This window comes from Pollachius pollachius (assembly GCF_949987615.1).
Source record: "Pollachius pollachius genome assembly, chromosome: 1".
In the NCBI taxonomy this organism is placed as follows: Eukaryota; Metazoa; Chordata; class Actinopteri; order Gadiformes; family Gadidae; genus Pollachius; species Pollachius pollachius.
The window spans coordinates 47,476,223-47,496,520 of NC_136934.1; the positions used below are offsets into that span (position 1 = coordinate 47,476,223).

General features: G+C 46.2%; 1 protein-coding gene across 1 annotated transcript in view; it reads right to left on the minus strand.

The window, feature by feature from the left end:
* LOC307080559 (triple functional domain protein-like) overlaps positions 1–20,298 on the minus strand; it is a 132,815-nt gene that overhangs the window by 29,887 nt on the left and 82,630 nt on the right. The window contains 15 exon segments of the mRNA XM_079743321.1: positions 2,023–2,290; positions 6,289–6,391; positions 7,020–7,159; positions 9,028–9,129; positions 9,465–9,655; positions 10,918–11,029; positions 11,519–11,611; positions 11,955–12,044; positions 12,266–12,335; positions 12,761–12,870; positions 13,501–13,567; positions 15,245–15,360; positions 16,096–16,290; positions 17,572–17,694; positions 19,728–19,843. Coding sequence (XP_079599447.1) covers positions 2,023–2,290; positions 6,289–6,391; positions 7,020–7,159; positions 9,028–9,129; positions 9,465–9,655; positions 10,918–11,029; positions 11,519–11,611; positions 11,955–12,044; positions 12,266–12,335; positions 12,761–12,870; positions 13,501–13,567; positions 15,245–15,360; positions 16,096–16,290; positions 17,572–17,694; positions 19,728–19,843 — 1,896 coding nt within the window.

Genomic DNA, 20,298 nt, shown 5'->3' on the forward strand with positions numbered 1-20,298 from the left:
CACTCCGGGCAACGGGATGCACACAGCATGCACGGCCCCTCCTAATGACAGGGAGGTGAAGGGTGTGGAGGGCTGTACTGGGAAGGAGGGGGGTGGGGGATACAAGCCTATTTTTATGATCTCTCTGCCAAGACCCGACAAAGGAAGATTTAGTCTGGGTTTTTTCTGCAGGGGACCTTGACTGATTCCACATTCTGCTGGTGAAGTGTAAGCGAAGTAAATGTCGATGTGTGAAGTCGGAGAGAGTTTATAAGGAGTGAAACGCGCACCTGCTTCCCAGTGTTCTTTGGCTGTGCTTGTCGTTGTTGTGGATGATGCGGTGAGCGACAACAGCGTGCTCAGCATACTGGCAGTGTTCACAAGTGTTACACACTAAGCCAACACGCAGTCCATCTGTGAGGCGACAACACCTTCACTCATGGTTGTGTAATAGTTGCGATTGGGACACCTGGAATTCTTAAAATGTCAAGCGGAGCCAAAGGGAAATACCTTGAAAGGGGTGGGGGTGGGATTGTATGTGTGGGGGGGGGGGGGGGGGGGTTAGAATAAAACGTTTAGTGCGGGGCTGTGTGGGCTCTGTGTCTGAACAATGGCTCAGAAAGTAAAAAGGAAAAAAGAAAAAAGCGAACTGTAAATGCAGTGCGTGTGGATCCAGGCTGGTGATCCACTGTCGCGTAGCAACCTCTCTCTCGGGACTGCGACTCACACTTTCTCAAGCAACTGTCTGCTATGACTGTCTCAGACGATTTCACAGAACAAAAAGGGGCGCCGGGAGAATTACATCTACTTCGACATGCGACCAATCGAACAAGGATAATACTGGCTTCCTGCCGGTTACAACAACCGATTTTTTCGACAACACAAGAATACTATACTAAAGGGCTGATTATGGTTCCACGTTCACGCAACGCAATGACAACGCAGGCGCTTCGACGCAGTCCTGAACCTTTATGGTTCTGCGTCGGGTTTTAGCGAGCGGACCAATCACAGCCCTTGCTGCTGCGTCGCCTCGACGGAAGGTTAAAATCTTTCGGAGGCGCATGTCCGGCCCTTGCGGTGGACGCAAGGAGGGTCCGCGAGGACGTAAAGGGGTCCGTAACCCCCTCGCGTCGCGTGAACGTGGGACCATAATCAGCCCTTAAGTATTCGCCTCCAAACCGCGCAAAGCAAACCACTAACTTAGCAGGATAGCTCCCGTAGCCACAGGAAGTCAAACAACAAAACGGGCATATGCGCCCGTCCACTTCAACATCCACCCTTAACGCAAACAGGTCTGCTGGACCCCCGGTCTGGCACCCTCAGGTCTGCGGACCTCAGGTCTGCCCCGTGGTTCTGCCGTCCCACACAACGTGTGTGTGTGTGTGTGTGTGCATGTGTGTGTACATTTGTGTGTGCATGTGTGTGTACGGGTGTGTGTAAATGTGTACGCGTGTGTTTGTGCGGTTTTGTGTGTCTCTTTGTGTCTGTGTCTGTGGGTGTATGTGTGTGTGTCTCTTTGTCTCTGTGTCTGTGTGTATGTGCGTGTGTGTGTATATTTGTGTGTGTTTATATTTGTGTGTGATTGTGTGTGAACATGTGTGCGTGTGTGTCTGTGTGTGCAGGTCTTCCCCCCTACCTTTGTGGTTGAAGACACCCTCCATCTCCATGGAGGAGCCAGAGTGAGCGATGCAGAGCATGTCTGTGCGTGCGTGTGTGCGTGTGTGTGTGTATACATGTGTGCGCGCGTGTCTATGTGTGTGTCTTCCCCCCTACCTTTGTGGTTGAAGACGCCCTCCATCTCCATGGAGGAGCCAGAGTGAGCGATGCAGAGCATGTCTGTGCGTGCGTGTGTGCGTGTGTGTGTGTATACATGTGTGCGCGCGTGTCTATGTGTGTGTCTTCCCCCCTACCTTTGTGGTTGAAGATGCCCTCCATCTCCATGGAGGAGCCAGAGTGAGCGATGCAGAGCATGTCTGTGCGTGCGTGCGTGTGTGTGTGTATACATGTGTGCGCGCGCGTCTATGTGTGTGTCTTCCCCCCTACCTTTGTGGTTGAAGATGCCCTCCATCTCCATGGAGGAGCGTGAGTGGGCGATGCAGAGCATGGCGCAGGGCACCAGCCCCTCCAGGGCGGGGGAGCGGTCGGTGGTCCGCACCAGGCACCAGTCGGGCTTGTCGTGGCAGCGTTCCAACACCTCCACCGTCTGGCCCCGCCGCACCGTGAGCTCCAGCCCGCCGCCGTGGCCGCCGTGGCCGCCGTGGCCCGCCAGGAAGTCGTGGATGACCACGGTGAGCTCGCAGCCGCCCGACAGCTGTGGGAGGAGAATTTTGATTTTTAATATCGATATTGGGTATATCTATAATAATGATATATTTTTGTATTGAACGTTTTGTAATTGGACTCCTTTATTGTTCACCTGCTATGGCAATGGAAATATTGTTTGCTCTTGACAAGAAAGCTTTTTTTTTTATTGAATTGAGAGATAGAGAGAGAGAGAAAGAGAGAGAGAGAGATTTAGTTTAATTTTTAAATGCTTTAAATGCTTTTCGTACTTTTCTTTTCCATGTGTTTATTTTGTGTCAGTTTGCTTTGGTAATGTAAATTTATGTTTTCAATTCCAATAAAGGCCTTTGAATTTAATAAAGAGAGAGAGAGAGAGAGAGAGAGCGAGAGAGAGCGAGAGAGAGGGAGAGCGAGAGAGAGGGAGGGGGGAAACGGCTGAGAGGGTTTTGTGTGAATTTTTATATTGCACAGAAGCTTGATAAGAAACGGCACACGGTCAATAATCGTTCAACCATCCAACCAACACACACACACACACACACACACACACAGACACACACACAAATACACTCACGCACCACATCAGACACACGTCACTCTGATAACATTAGCGGGACAGGGCCATGCCAGAGCTCCCTCAGCGGTCGTAGTATGGTGTACCGTCCATCAACCAGTAACCAGCGGGTGTGACTCAGCCCCCCACGCAGCTAAACACACTCATTGTGACCGGGAGACACAGGAGGCTCTACGTCACGGGGAGGATGGATCGAGGGAAGAGGACAGGCCAGCTTCTCGTTTCTATGACGATGCCAGTGAGGTAAATGGGCTTGACGTACGTCACGTCGCCACGCGTGTCCCAGACTGCCTCCTTACTGCCCCCCCCCCCCCCCCCCCGACTGGCCCCCGACCCTCGATCATCGCTCCTCCTTCAAAGTGTCACATATGACGCAATCCCTTCCGGTTGTTAACGTTAACCTCTCTTCCTCTCTCTCCCTCTCCCCCACCCTCCCTCCCTCCCTCCTTCAGGAATAGATCTGCATCACTTGTGCAGGTGACATACATTCTAAGTGCCATCGGCATACTATGTATAGACACTCAGCTTCTGCTCAGCATTGCTAATGAATGCGTCAATGAACGCTCAAATAAACTTCAATACATAAAAAAAAATGCTTCTGGTTAAAAAAATATTTCCAAGTTAGAATAAGCTTTATAACAATCCCTATATAATATATATCTTCCCATGTCAACTGGGGGTCATCTTATAGATGCAAAAAATATCCTGTTTTAAGATCCTTTATTCAAACAACGCTAGTAGGAACAACTATAACTATATATAATAAGAGTCATCATAGTAAGAGGGTGAGAGAGTGAGACAGAGACATTGACAGTGATAGAAACAGGGAGAGAGACAGAGACAGAGACAGATACAGAGACAGAGAGAGACAGAGAGAAACAGAGAGTGAGACACAGAGACAGAGACAGATACAGAGACAGAGAGAGGCAGAGAGTGAGACACAGAGACAGAGACAAAGAGAGAGAAAGATGAGAAGAGGTATACAGACGTGTTATTACGTATTGTAACATACCCGTTGGTAGTACGGTGATGCCAGTGAACAAAGGAGATGAGAAACAGGTCGGAAGCTGTTCTCTTCCGGTCTCTGCTCTGTTCTGCACTCCCTCATGCTGCCTGGAGTCTAAAGGCTGCTGGAGCGTTTCCCCGGCAACAACTACCAACAACTACCAACTCTTCTCCAATATGCTAAACAAGACAATCTGAAGCTTGTGAAATAGCCTTCGAGAATATATTTAAAAGATGAAAGGTGAACAAAAAAAGGCACCTGATACTAGAGACTGGAATGATAGAGGAACACACTCGTTGCAGGAATAGTCTGCGACTATGAACCTAATGATAGCCCTCTGAGTAAAGTTGCCGGTTCACTTCCTGGACACTTCCAACGCGGGGCCGTTCGTAGTCCACATCCAATTCATTACTATGAGTGACTCCTCCTCCTCATCAAGTAGGTTGAAGAAAATAGCAAAAAATAAGGAACGTAAAAATTAGAAATCATTCAAGAATTCAGTGTGAAGCCTTCTCCTGCATGGGTATCGTTGTGTGCAGCTAGCTGACTGCTGTCTGCTCTCTCTCTGTCTCTGTGTCTCTGTGTCTCCCATGTAGAAGGGCAGACGGCGCGCGTCCTGTGAGCGAGATAGTGTGGGAGGCTGCCGCCTCTGACACTCACACGTCAGTCTCCGAGCCAGGAAACACACAGGAACACACACACACACACACACACATATACATATACTCACACAAGCTTACTTGTACACATGTATATAAACACAGCCACACACATGTACACACACATTCTCTCACTCACACACACACACACACACACATACACACACCCACACACACACACACACACAGACACACCACACACACACACGTACACACCAACTCACACATATACACACGCAAACTCTCACAGAAATAGAAACGCACACACAAAAACCTTTCATAAACGCTCACTCGTTTATTCTCGGTTCATGCTCAGAGGCCACTCTCAGAGAATAATATATGTGTGTGTGTTTGTGTGTGTGTGTGTGTGTGTGTGTGTGTGTGTGTGTGTTTGTGTGTGTTTGTGTGTGTGTGTGTGAAGGAAATTAACACTGCACACAATCAGGCATCCATGGCCAACAGGGGCACTCAGCAATAGTGCGACAAGTGTGCACTCTGCCGATTCACTTCTCATCCATGACTCGCATGTTAATAGCCAAACAAACAGCGTCCGGTCTGTCATGGGGGATTCAGGGCTTTTCAAAGTAATGGTACAATATGGAGGTTTCAACGATATGGTTGGTTTATCATTAAGGATGAATTATCAATAAGGATGGGTTAACATTAAGGATGGGTTTACAATAAGGATGGTTTATCGATAAGGATGTTTTAAGAATAAGGATGGTTTATCAATAAGTTCAAACCGATGGCGATTATTTTCACTACAGCAGGTGTGAGCGATGGCTCAGTTTGTGTTGAAAAGCTAACATCCCAGACTATTTATCTGTCTGTGTTTGCTTCTCTTTTCACACCAACCGGTTACCAAAAAATAAGCTTTGTTCCGGATTGAGAGACGGGGCTGAGCTGTGTTTAGATGTGTTTGAAGATCACGGAAAAAGGTGGTTGACAGAATAGGAAACTAGCTTGTGACACATTGATTTTGTCTGGGAATGTTTCGGTTGATGCTTTTCATCGTCACTTCAGCAGAATGTATGGGGGTGGACATTCTGTGCTGTTAGGGCCACGCACACAAACATATACACACACGTATATATATACACACACACACAGACACACACTTGGTGTGGATGAGCCAGAATCGACGCATTTACACTAACACACACCGACAGTTAGACAAGCAGATGGATTTGTAGCAGTGGAGCTCAGCTCTTGCTGTTCACCTGGCAGTCAGTGATTTGGAAGAAAACACCAAACCGTGGAGGATAGATGTGTGGTTGCAGAGAGACGGTTTTCCCCATACTTACCAGTTTGTTTTGGTCATTTTGTGGTGGTAGTGAATAAAATGAATCTTTCTGAAGTGTGGAAATGTGACAACTGCAATCTACTGTGGGTTGGTGTGTGTGTGTGTGTGTGTGTGTCTGTCCATGTGTATCTATGTGTGTGTGTGTATCTATGTGTGTGTGTCTGTAATTCTGTGTGTGTGAGTCTGTGTGTATGTGTGTGTCCCTGTGTTTGTTGGTCTCTGTGTCTGTGTGCGTATCTATGTGTGTGTGTGCCTATGTTTTTATGTGTGTGTGTGTGTATTTGTGTGTGGGTTTTTGTGTGGGTTTGTTTGTGTAAGTGAGTGTCTCTTTGTCTGTATGTTTCTGTGTTTGTTTCTATGTTTGTCTGAGTGAGTGAGTGAGTGAGTGAGTGAGTGAGTGAGTGAGTGAGTGAGTGAGTGAGTGAGTGTGTGTGTGTGTGTGTGTGAGTGTGTGAGTGTGTGTGTGTGTGCGTGTGTGTCCTACCTTGTCGCTGTCCAGGGTGTTCTGGGAGGTGCGTGAGGCGATGGAGATGGTGTCCGGCTGGCTGCTGGCGTCGCCCTGGCTGTCCAGATCCTCTCCATCCCTGCTGGGGGACCAGAGTCAGGGGGTCAAGGAGCGCAATGAGGTCCTTCATCATCATCACCACCACCATCATCACCATCATCATCATCATCATCATCATCATCATCATCATCATCATCATCATCATCTCCATCATCACCATCACCATCATCATCATTATCATCATCATCATCATCATCATCATCTCCATCATCATCATCATCATCATCATCATCACCATCATCATCTCCACCACCATCATCATCATCAATATCATTATCGTCATCCTCATCATCATCCTCAGTCATATTTATTTGCTAAATTAAAAATAACAATTAAGCGACATAAATGTGACTTAACTAGAATTAACCTTCTAAAATGTCTATATAATATAATGCATGTAAAAATCTTTCTTTCATTAGATCCCATTATCTTTTAATATATTTTTCCTGTATCTTTTTTTATAAAACCTCATGAACATCTGCAATGTGCACTTCTAAACCAATTACACTCATCATTATATTTTAGCCTTGACTTTCTGAGTAGCATGTCATTCTGTCTGGATGCTGTCTTCTTAAGTGAGTGTATGGATCACTAGGCTTTTTCCCACAATGCCCTAGGGGAGAGGGAGGGGAGGGGTGGGGGGTCCGTACCGTCGGCCTTTGTGTTTGGTCGTGGTGGCCTTGGGCATGTGGATGGGCTCCTTCAGCGCCCCCCGCAGGTGGATGGTGCGCTCCTGGATCACCTCCCGGATGTGTTTGATCCAGTCCTGCTTGTTCTCGATGCTGGAAGCCTGTGGGCGGGAACAGACGCCGTTAGGACCGGTCTAGGATCTGCATCCTCGTCTCGTCTTCCACGCACAAACATTCTGACTCCTGACCGTTGATGCTGCTGCGCTCTTATAGTGAAAGGGACAGCTGTGGAGACGGAATCAGTGTCTAACACTCTCCAGGGTGTTTTGTTTAAATCATCTCCCCCTGTCCCCCGATGCTGAGTGGGTGACGCTGCGACGCTCTTATTGGGAAAGGGACAGCTGTGGAGGAGAATCGATGGCTAACACTTTCCAGGGTGTTTTGGGACATCCTGGAGAGTGCTAGATTGTTGTCGTTTAAACCATCTCCCCCGATCCGACAGTCCGACTTTCCCATCATCCATAGGAGTCGGTGATGCTGCGACGCTCTTATTGTGAAAGGGACCAGCTGTGGAGGGGAATCTAATGTTTTTTTGCTAACCTCCTTCCCCAGCATGTTGTGGTTGTGCTGGATGTCTATATATCTCTATTGCTGTAGCTGTGGATAAAATGACTCACTTCATCTGTCGCCATCGCACACCTTAGACCTGATGAGACTATATCAGCGATGGAACCGGAATAGCAAAGTAAACAAATATCCGCAAGACGCCGCGACTGGCATAGAGGCAGGTGGGGAAATAAACGACCGGGGGCGGGGGGGGGGGGGGGGGGGGGGCGCCGTGATGTTTATAACTCTGAGAGGCGATATGTGAGTTGAGTTGTCTAATTAGCGTTAGACCGGGTTCCCTTTACTACTGACGCTTCTTCGCATAGCAACCAGCAGCGCCAAGGCCGTGGCGTTATGCAACAGTCAAATTAGGATAGCCATCGCGGCTTATATAAGACCGCCGGCAAGAGGGCAGGAAGGGTCTCAAGCATATCAACGCCTGTTTTTTTTATTAAAGACACACCACGTACACAAACATACACCCACGCGTACACAGACCAACGTGAACCCTTAGACACGGCTGCACAGTGAGTGTACGTGTGTGTGTGTTTGTGTGTGTGTTTGGTTGTGCATGTGTGTGCGTGTACATGCGCGTGTGTGTGGTTGTGTGTGTGCGCCTGTGTTATAATGTGTGTGTGCGTGTGTGTGTACGTTTGTGTGTGTGTGCGTGTGTTTGTGGTTGTGTGTGTGCGTGCGTGCATCCGTGCATGCGTGTGTGTTTGGTTGTGTCTGATCATGTAAGTGTGAGTTAGTGTGTGTGTGTGTGTGCGTGGTTGTGCGTTTGTCTGCGTCTGTGTGAGTGTGGTTGTGTGTGTGTGTGTTTGTGTGTGTATGTGTTTGTGTGTGTGTATCATGAGTGTTATGGATGAGCTTGGTGTCCTGACCCAGCGATTGCTATGCCAAGACTGTGTACTGTGAACAAAGTAGCAGGAACAAAAGTTGACGTCTCCCAGAGACAATGTGGATGATTTGGTGGGGGAAGTGAAGCTTTCTCCAAACAATGCAGCAGTGATGAGAGGGCGCACTTGAACAACTATGAGTGAAGCTATGAAACATCAGTTCTCTGCAGCAAAAGGAACAGGAAATGAAAACCCAGAGAGGACGGGTCAGATTCATGAATGGAAACCCTGATTCATGAATAAAACTTAGATGAAAATATCCTACCGCTAAAGTCCTAATCCCAAAAGGGATAAACCAATAGATGGAACACGTAAGACACAATAGGAGCTCTGATGCTGTATTAAACACACGAAATACGGAAAAATGGTAAACCTGCTTGTGTAATTAAGTTATCCTGCATGGCATTCCTCTGCCATGTTAACTTGGAAAACCTGTGATCTAAGGAAAGAACACATTTTCCCCTTAAATATTTTTCTGTGCTTGCCACGCCGTGTGATACATACGTTGTCATGTCATGTCGTACCTTGAGCACAATCTTGTTGTCGGAGGTGGGGGTCCTTCCCACCCAGAGAGCGAACTTGCAGGGGTCCCCCTCCACGTGCTCTGTCACTCCCAGCTCGGAAGTCTGCGGTCGGATGGATTGGACGAAACAGGATCAGACACCGATTCATAACGTTGCCATGATAACGTAGCCTACTGAACTACTAGCCAGGATTCCTGCTCCATCCACAGGCTGAGAAACAAGAGCAACTTCGCTTTGGCTCAGATGTCATTCTGACATTTACTTTGGTTTTTTCGTCTATTTGCAGCTACTTTAGTGTTTGAAGTGCAGCAGCGTGTAACAGAGCAAATCTTTTGACCATGACGCGCCAAGTACCTCAATAGAAAGGGTCAAACTACCAAACAAACTGGTTTGCCTGATCTCATAGAGCAGCATTTCCAAGAGAGCTTTCAACGTACAAACATCTTGCTCTTGTAGAGGTATTTGCTGTGTCCGTTGGAGTCCTTGACCTCCTTGCTGAAGACCAGGGACATCTCGAACAGGAAGAGGTGGCGCTCGCGGCCCTTGCGGATCAGGGTCTTGGGGTCCCACACCTGGAAGGATTCCTGCAGGATCAGCTCCCCCTGGGAGTCGATGTTCCCGTCGAAGCCTGCGGCGGGACAAGGCGGGAGAGACACGCACACACATACACACACACAAACGCGCACACACGCACACACAAGCAAGTCAATGCTTGTCCGATTCACACAAATTATATTAGAGAAAAAGAATATTCAAAAACAGAAAATGAATACGAAGGTAATGCAGAAACACACTTATTTAAAACTAGAAGCTAACCTTAGAAACTAAACTAAGATGAAACTAAATAAATACATAAATACATAACTGATGAGATTCCATATCATGTAGTAATGTTAGGGATTAACCTTGAAAAACTTTTATATGAAGTTTGACATCCAATACTAGCAAGGGGACCAAGAAATCCTCTTTTGATCTGAGACACAGTGCCATGATTTCTGTAGAGCGGCTCAGACTGCAGAGAGGCTCAGACTAATTCAGAATTCTGCTGCTAGGCTTCTGACAAAACAAAGAGCAGAGAGCATATCAACCAGTATTAACGGCTCTGCCCTGGCTCCCTGTGTAGCTCAGAATCACCTCAAAGTCCTTCTCACCATGGAATAGGTTACCTCAGGACATCACAGAGGCAAGCTTAGAAAAATATCTTTAAGCGCCAGTTAAAAATCTCTTCAATTAAGCTTTTAATAACCATTTCATAAGACAAAAGATCAAGCCTTTAGTTTGCAATTTGGCCATGCTTCTTTTCTCTGCTGTTTTGTATTGATCAATTATGTTTTAGTTTTTGTTTATAATATGATATATAATATGAAGGGGTTTTCTTTCTTTTGCGTTTTTATGTACAGCGCATTCAGCTGCATTCTTATCTTCTGATAATGCTATATGAATAAAGCCTATTATTATTAAAGAATTGCTTAAAACCTTAATAAGCATTAACGAATGAATGCAAGCATTAACATGACAGAATCAATAAAATCAATAAAATGTATGACATTTGACAGAAAACTGACCATTTTCATGTCTCAATCCTTAAGATATTTTTGCGTGTTTGTTTTCTGTGTGTGCGTATGTGTGGTGTGTGTGTGTGTGTGTGTGTGCATATGTGTGGTGTGTGTGTGTGTGTTCTGTGTATGTATGTTTTTGTGTGTGTGTGTGCGCTTGCGTGGGGTTTGTGACGGTGATGACAACCCCAGCCGCGGGGATGGTTGCGTGGGTACCGTCGCCAGGTTTGTTCCAGCTCCCCGGCCTCGAGCGCGTATATGCGTGTTGTTATGTATACCCTCCGCCCACCACCTCGCTGACGGCGGGGGGGCAAGGTGGAGGTGAAGCACCCACCGTCCAGCATGGAGAGGTGCATGGCGTCGTTGGCTCTCTTGGGGACGCTGAGCATCACCTCCAGGCCGTCCTTGATCTCCCCCTTCCCCTCCTCGCAGCAGGTCAAGAGCTCCTAGCACGCGGGACACAGGCAAGCAGACGTTGTTGCATACTTTCTTTTTTAGCAACGTTTGAGTACGAATGAGAGAGCTGCACTGCCCGATGAAGAAAGTAGTCGGGTTGCCCTTGTTAGATTTATTATTTTTTTCCTTGTTATCGACGTTGACGTCGTCAACATTCATCAACGTCCTTGCACTTAAAAATATAATTCAGCATTGTGTATCATCTTATCCTAGCTGTCTTTGTTGTATACGGGGAATGAGTTAATCTAACAATTGTTATTGCTTGGCACTTGGTTCTATGAACATCCTTGCTGTACAGAGATGTATGGTTACTCTTTCTTCTGACTAATGTACTTATTGCAAGACGCTTTGGCCCTTAAAGGCCCTTAAATGTAAAAGTAATCAACAAAATGGCAGACGGATCTCTATTCGGCGACAGTGCCTCCACTTTGTTCATTTTTTCGTAGCTGTGTTTCTAGCGCTGCGTTCCTGGTCCATACCTTGAGCAGCAGCTGGTACTTGGTGATCCTCTGCACTGGTTTGATGAGGTAAGACGAGATGGAGTTTGCAAGTCTGTGCCTCTGCTGGATCTCCTGTTCCAGTCACCCGCCCCGAAACATAAAGAGAAAGAAAGCGCATTTCAACGAATAAGACTACATAAGAAGAAGTGCGAAATAATGCTAATAATAATTAAATGAATAAGACCAGCTACCCTACAAAAGGATCTAGCAACACAAAAAGATGCTATTCATGTGCTAATGCATCGCAGAAATCCAGTTCGTTGGCATTTACAGAGCTATGATTAACATTGGCTACGCAACGGAAGCCTTCCACAGAAGGAGTTAAGTGCTTTGTGAGGCCAACTTTAACCCGTGTTTCTCGATTTAGCTCCAACAGCCTTTCTTTAGTCTTGTCTATGACTAGTCGGTCACTTACGTCAAAATAGGGCCCTGCATGCTCCAGGATGAGCTGAGTGGAGTCGGGCTTGTTCTTACAGTAGTTGACGTACATCTGGAACTTGTCCGCCTGGGCAGAGGGTAAACATGAGAGAATGGAACTTTCAATACACTGAATGCAGACATTGAGTTAAAAAGACAAGCTGTACCATGTCACAGATGAGCAGTTAACTTATGTTCCCTGTCAAAGGTAAACCGTACATCTTTCGATGGGGTTCAGAAGTGTCAGCATTTTTTAAGAACAGAATAGGACTACGATGGTTTGGGTTATGGAGACAATTGCTCTGTTACCCAGGTGACGAAGCAATGGCCCACATCTTCTGGAAGCTGCTCATATTTCTCCAACTCCTTGAGGAAGATACTGTAGGAATAAAAGGCAAACATAGTATATTAGGTCAATCGGTTTTTCCTTTTGTATGTACATATATGTAGGAGGACAAAACTGAATTTCTGGATTTCTGGCGAACTCGGAGCTGAAAATTAATTATGGATTTTAATTTAAATCTTTTAGGAGTGTTCTTCATTGCATTGAGATTTTAAACTGTTCTATACAAGTGTAAACGCTAATCAAAATTAAAATGATGTTACATATGTCTGTGACTAATGTGGCTGATGACTCATCTGCCTTATGCCAGAGTTATGGCATTTAGAAGGAGTAAAAAACGACTTCACTGTTCAGACACTTGAAACATTAAAACTAATTATGCGGCACAGCCCACACTATTACACCAGCTGTAGTCAAGGGTCTGCGAAATCGTCTTTAGCTACGCGGCCGCTTCTACTGACTTGTGGTGGAACTCGTAGAGGTCCTGCATGTTGCCGAAGATGATGTGCTCCTTGTTGATAATCCCTGGGGGGATCTCCTCTACACCACTGGTCATCTCCCACAGGTACGTCTGGACATCAGGAAGAAGAGGACAACCGTCAGCATACAACGGGCGGACATCTTTGCAGTCCTTTAGGACAATTTAACGAGGATAATATATATAAAAATGTAAGATAGGGTGATGATTAGGAAACATGTTTTGGGGATTTATGTTCAACAACTGTATTACAAATCTATTACTCTTATGTATTATTGCTTTGCCAAATACTTGATCTGCTTGGTCGATAAGGGCATTAAGCGGTCAGTTAATTCTGTACAGACCGCTGCTATAAATAACCGACCATTGCTATGGACACTATTTCCAAACTGATATGCAAACAGACTTTTTTCATTCATTTCACATTGCAAGTGCTTATTGAATCAATGTAAAAATTCTTTGTTGTCATTTAGTTTCAAATGATTGATTTCTTCCGTAAGCACCAATGGTATAAGTGGGATATCAAGAATAAGGGACATCAAGCCGGATAATATTGCAAAATCATAATCCCCCTAAACATTTGTCTACTTTTTCTGTGTGTTTTGTTTAGTAGGGTGGTTAATCAGTTGAGCTGATGAGGATTTGGCTGCTTTGTTCTGGCCCCATGTGTGTGTTCCTCTGGTCTGTTTGAGTGTTTGCGGCGGAGATTGGCGCGACGCTCACATCCATGCACTCCCGTAGGTCTCTGACGTAGGTCTTCTCTGTTTGGATCAGCTCTGCCATGATGAACCTGAAAACACCGCCACATTGTTAGAGCCCACAAAGGCCTCCCTCAAAGCTTCCCATTCGCAAACAAAAAATCCATATTCACACAAAAATATGCGCCAAGCTCCATTTTGAATTATCGACCACAAAACAGAAAGATTCACAGCAACAAACAGGCAAAGATCAACAGCGATTCAACCGGTCACGACTTAAATCGAGCATCCACACGTACTCCCCGTTTACGTCCGTGTATCCACGGAGTAAGCCTCCGTTTTGTAAGAAACACGACGTGAGGAAGGCGGTGCATTATAATGACATTCAGTCAGTGCAATGGCGCCGTATGCTCCAGAGGTAACTTAACCTGCTTAGGATTCCCTTAACACAGCAGCAAAGAAGGAAAACAAAGAGAAGAAGGAGATAATGGTCTGGGGGTGGGGCGGGGATGTAGCGGGGGGGGAGAGTGTCGATGCCGCCTGCGTACACAACAGCAGCCCAGCCAACGTTCAACCTCATTATCTCGCCCTCCCGTCGTTGTGCTGTGTTTTGTAAAGGGCGACTGCGGAGCTGATTGTGTCCGCCAAACAAACAAACAAACAAACTCAGACACACACAAACACACACACACACACACACACACAAACACACACACACACACACACACACACACACACACACACACACGCTGGCGGTAATGGCCGGCGCGCCCGGCCATTACCGCCAGCGTGTGTGTGTTTGATGGACTCTGAAGGAGGGAAAGGAATAAAAACATTCAAATTGATAACAGGGAGGAATCTGTGTGAGGCTTTGATCCGCACAGGCACATTCACACTTTCTGTGGTCTTAATGAGGTAAACAATGCAGTAGAGTCTCGGTTTAGCACTTGCTGGAAAGCCAGTGAGAACACCAGTCGCCGTTCGTCTACCGAGGGACGGGAGAGACGCTTACGAAGTAATTACATTGATAATATCAGTGATCCCTGGAAGTGTGAATTGAAAGGCTGTTTCAATGAGATATGAGCCCCAAGGGTACGTTAAGATGAGTTCAAGGAAGAGTCGTTCTATATGGCTAATTCTTAATTAATTAATTGTAAAGTGTTTTTTTTGAAGGTGGTGTTGGACAGTAAGGGAACTCCCGAATCGTAATTATAATTGGTAGTATATACAAACACAAACACAAACACTGTCAGAGTTCCCTTAAGGTGTTGAGTGAGTGCACGTGAGTGTGTGTGCGAGCGCATGTGAGTGTGTGTGAGTGCACTTGAGAACGGTGTGAGTGCACGTGAGTGTGCATGAGTGTGTGTGAGTGCACGTGAGAGTGTGTGTGAGTGCACGTGAGCGTATGTGAGTGCATGTGAGTGTGTGTGACTGCGTGTGAGCTCACATGAGAACGGTGTGAGTGCACGTGAGTGTGCATGAGTGCACGAGAGTGTGTGTGTGAGTACACGTGAGCGTGTGTGAGTGCATGTGAGTGTACGTGATTGTGTGTGAGTGTGTGTGAGTGCACGTGAGTGTATGTGAGTGCATGTGAGTGTGTGAGTGTGTGTGACTGCGTGCGAGTGCACATTGAGAACGGTGTGAGTGCACGTGAGTGTGCGTGAGTGTGTGTGAGTGTACATGATTGTGTGCGATTGCATGCGAGTGTGTGTGAGTGCACGTGAGTGTGTGTGTGTGTGTGAGTGCACGTGAGAATGTGCGTTACGCACTCTTTCCTGCGGGCGGACTTTCTCTTCTCCTCGTTGAGGTCGTGGGCAGCGTCCCTCAGCTTGACCTCTGACCCCGGGGCGCTGGCGGGAATGATGTCCAGCTGTAGGTCTTTACTCTGCGGACGGAGGGGAACCAAAGCTTGTGTGTGAGGACCAGATACGATTATAGTTTTGATGGTCATCGTATATTTTTTACTTTGTGTTCTGAATTAACAGTTGAATGAACAAGATGCTTTGGCGGGTGCTGTGTAATGTTGTGTAACTGTCTGCCATCAGTCAGCGATCGGTTAGTGTAATGCGCTAGTGTAATACCGGTTTAAGAGTTGGCTATGGATCAATACTATAATCATCCCGATAGGAAATTTGGTTGTCACAGCAGCATTATAAAAATAAAAAACATTGACGTGAATAGGGATAATAATAAAGTGTACCACATTTGTATTTACATTCAGAATAATAACAAATGAGATAAATGTGCACATATATAATAAGGTGTAAGTAAACATCTGTTTAAAAGTAGGAGAACAATCTTGTTAAACACTCTTGTTAACAAGAGTGTTTAATTAGCAGAACTCTTGTATGTCACATATAACTTTTTACTTATATACGTTCTTGTTAAGATCGTATGAAGCGCTAAACATATCCAATGTATTAGTATTTCCCTTGTCTATAGCGTTCTACAGGAAACGGAAAAGGAAACGTTCCCCAAAACGTGGCGAGAAACCAAACCAAACCTAAAAAAGTGATTTAGGAGTTACCTTCCCGTTCAAATGACAAAGGTAAACAAAAGACAGGAAACACAAATAAAACAGCTAAAGGGAGGCGGTGTAGGGGGGTGTTAAGGGACTCACAGCCTTGTTGGAGTCTGAGGAGATGCCCAGCGCTGACTCCAGACAGCCCCGGTACTTGTCCATGCGCATGGAGAAGTCCCTGTAGCGCTTATCCACGGACGCCACCCATTTCTTGATCTCCACAGCGTGGGCGTGGCCCTTGTCGCAGAAGCCGTCGGCCAGCTGGATCAACAGCTTCACGCGCTCTTTGGTTTGCTGTGGGCGGCCCGCGGCGGCGAGAGACATAGACACGCAACGCAGAGAACGAGAGGGAGAGAGAGAGCGAGAAAGAGAAGGAGAGACACAGAGAGAGACACAGAGAGAGCGAGAGAGAGAGGGTAACGGAGGTACAAAGTGTTGGCATAGCAGTGAGACGAAAAAAGAGGAGAGAGAGAGAGAGAAGCAGGGAGATGGGTTAACAAAAGGTAGAGAGATACAGAGAGAGGGAGAGAGAGGGAGAGAGAGGGAGGGAGAGGGGAGAGAGACAGACACACAGACAGGGTTAACGTTTTGGTTTGGTTACAGGGAGAAGTACAATAGATCTTTCTGCTATAACACAGTGGCATACAAACAGCGGTGGAGACGGACAATACAGCACGCCCTGGGTCTGGGCCAAAGGGGGGAAGGCTGAACCAAATGGGCCAGGCCCAACACAATGCTCCTGCATGGCGCACAATGCACTGACATGGACACAAAAACTCAACACACGGTACTTACTGTGAACAGCACGCACTTTACAAACACACTTTGATACGAGCATGTGAACGAACGCTGCCAACACGCCACTCAGATGGACACAGGTTGGATTTTTTTTGTCTGACGTGGAGACGATTAACCACACACCCACGCACACACACACACACACACACACACACACCTTGGCTGTGATCTGGGCAAAAACACACACACACACACACACACACATACACTCACACACACACCTTCCTACACACACACACACCTATGCTGTGATCTGGATAAAAACACACACACACAAACGCACATGCACACACAGAGACACTCACCTACCTACACACACACACACACACACACCTATGCTGTGATCTGGATAAAAACACACACGCACACGCACACAAACAGACACTCACCTACCTACACACACACACACACACACACACACACAGACACATACACACACACACACACACACACACACACACACACACACACACACCTATGCTGTGATCTGGATAAAAACACACACACACACACAGACACTCACACACTCACACACAAAAGTCAAAGTCATTTTTAATGTCAATTCAGCAATATGTACAGGACACACTGAGGATTGAAATTATGATACTCTCGAACCCCTGTGCAAAATATATCAAATACATAAATATGTTTAAAAATATCTAAAAATATACATAGTACATACACAGGGACAGATACGAGACTGGTAGACTGGTAGACTGGTAGAAACACACACACACACACACACACACACACACACACACCCACACTCACACACACCTTGGCGGTGATCTGGAAGTCCTCGTGCTCTTTGAGCAGCTCCTGGGTGTGGTGGATGCTGGAGCCCGCGGAGATGTGAGTGGACAGGTAGAAGTCTCCCGTGTCGTGGATCCACTCCAGTGCCTGGGGGCCAAGGGAGAGAGGGGGGGGGGGGGGGGGTGAGAGGATTCATACATACACCTGTTTAACCCTTTACATCCAGGGAAATTGATTAGTACACAATAAAGAAAACGAAAGGTTTCTTCATTGTGGAAGCCCAAAAATATAAGAAACGATGAGCTGGATTAAAGCATCCGCTGAATGACTGCTGAGTCTGCTGAATAAAAATGAGTTGTAGGGAGAATGTTGGAAGAATTTTGAAGTTGTTCGCGAGCAGAAGAAAACTCTCTCAGGCAAATATAGGCCTGAAATGGAGAAAAATATGCAGGCAGGGAAAAATGGATTTCTGCACACACTGCTATTAGTCATTTCCCCCTAAAACTGTGAGACCCTAAGGCTATGGAGACCCAACATCGATGAACAACTCAATCAACATTTTATTTGAACCGATTACCCACTCATTGCCCTATTATTATTATTTGTCCTTGCTTTCAGCGCAGTGTGCTCCACTTCCTATGTGGGGCAACAGGTGAGTGACTTATTGGATGGCACTGACATAAAGAGACCAATCAAACACAGGGAGGAAGAGAGGACAAGCAAGAACTTTGGGCCCTGGGGGTAAAACCTGGATATCCCTAGAATAGCCATGTCCTAGAAACACTGACGTAATGTGATTGGTTGCTGCGAGTTCCGAGGTGCATGCGCAGTACTGCGTTTGGGCCACTAGAGGGAGCAAACTACCCGATTTTTCACCATTCCAGACTTTTTTCCTCTCTTTTCACAGCTGGTGTTATTCAGATGGATACCGCCGACCCAATTTTAGAAAATAAATCCATAAACAAACAATTTGGAGTTGACAAATTAATTGAAATGAATTAATTAATTGAGCACCCTAACCCGGCCATAAGTAGGATTTAATTCTTTCAGATACTTTTCTGTTTAGTGCTCAGGTGCCTGTAATTGAAAGCTTTTTAAGGTGCACCTGAATTCATTCTAGCAACATGACACCCATATGTCTACCTCCATCCCTTGAGTCCCTCGCATCTGAAATGCGACAGGACTCAACATACAATAGACTTTGCTTTTGGGACAGAAGCGTTCTTTCCCATGTTGTGCTTTCTTTTGTGGGACATATTGCAGGTTTGGGAGGTGGGGGGGATGCATATTCCAGAGAGTGCTCTGTAATAAGCAGAGCGTTGACATATCTACGGTGTGTAATCACAGCAGCTCCAGACAGTGTTTGCGGAGCTCGTCGCTCCCTGTCGGGCGGTCTGCGCGGCTTCCCATACACTTTGCACACCGCATCATTACATGGGTATGGAAGGGCCAACGTGGGTCGAAAACAAACGCTGCGGAAGACGCGGGGGGGGGGGGGGGGGGGGGGGGGCGGCTTTAAAAAAGGAAACCACAGCGAAATGATTCACATGTTCCCGTGAATCGACTCTCAACTCAAGTCCTGTTGTTCAAATCGTTTTTCTCGTGTTTGAAACACAGCTAGTGTAGCTCAGGGCTAAATGTATACTTGTGTTGTTTTTCAGTGAGTTTATCTCAAACAGACAGGCTTGACACAATGGGGCTGGGGGTAATAAAGTAGTACAGATGTATTGAGCATTGTAGACAGTATAAGTGGTAGTAGAGTTCTGTTCGGGACTTTTGGCAGAGAAACAAATACAGCAAAAAGGGAAGCATTATAACCCTATACAAACTATTAAGTGTGCACACATACACACACACGCACACACAGTTGCAAACTGTAAGTTACAAATCACACAAACGCATACACAAACAAACAGTCGCTCACACTCTCACACACACACGCACATACACACACAAACACACACACACACACTTACTAACACACACACACACACACACACACCAACACACACACACACACACACACACACACACACACACACACACAGACACAGTTGCAAACAATCACACACACAGACACACAAACACATACACACACACACACACACAAAAACACACACACACACACACACACACACACACACACACACACACACACACACACACACACAGGGGCCCACCTGTTTGGCGCTGCGCTCAAACACCACGTACTGCTGACACTGGTCCAGCCTCCTCTTCCTCATGGTCCAGAAGTGGAGCACCCTGTTCTCCCTCTGCAGCAGCTCATTGAGGATGTCTAAGAGAAGAAAGCCCCGCAGGGAGGGGGGCTTTTATTCTGAAGGTTTACTAGGTAAAAATTAACCCGGAACATTACTTCCTCCTACCCCTTTTCGAACATGTGGAAAGTGTCTGTTTTTGCTTTTGTTTTATTTATTCGTCGTCTACTATTCTAACTTTGGTTTTTATTGCTTACATGTTCGAAATAAGGACAATCAATCAATCGCCCTGACGCAGGACTAAAAAGGTGACAAACAGAAAAATGGGTAAATGGGCTCAGGAAAACGATGTGCTTCACAAACTACTGTTTTTCAGTTTGCAGTATCATCAGTTCTGTGTGATGCCGTCCGGCTCTAAAATCACTTCAACAAAATTACATTGTTTAACAGCTCAACGTTAAGTACATTAGGTGGAAGAAAGTAGTGTTACTGTTACTTATTTAATCTCAGTTTTTATCTATTACTGCCTTTTATT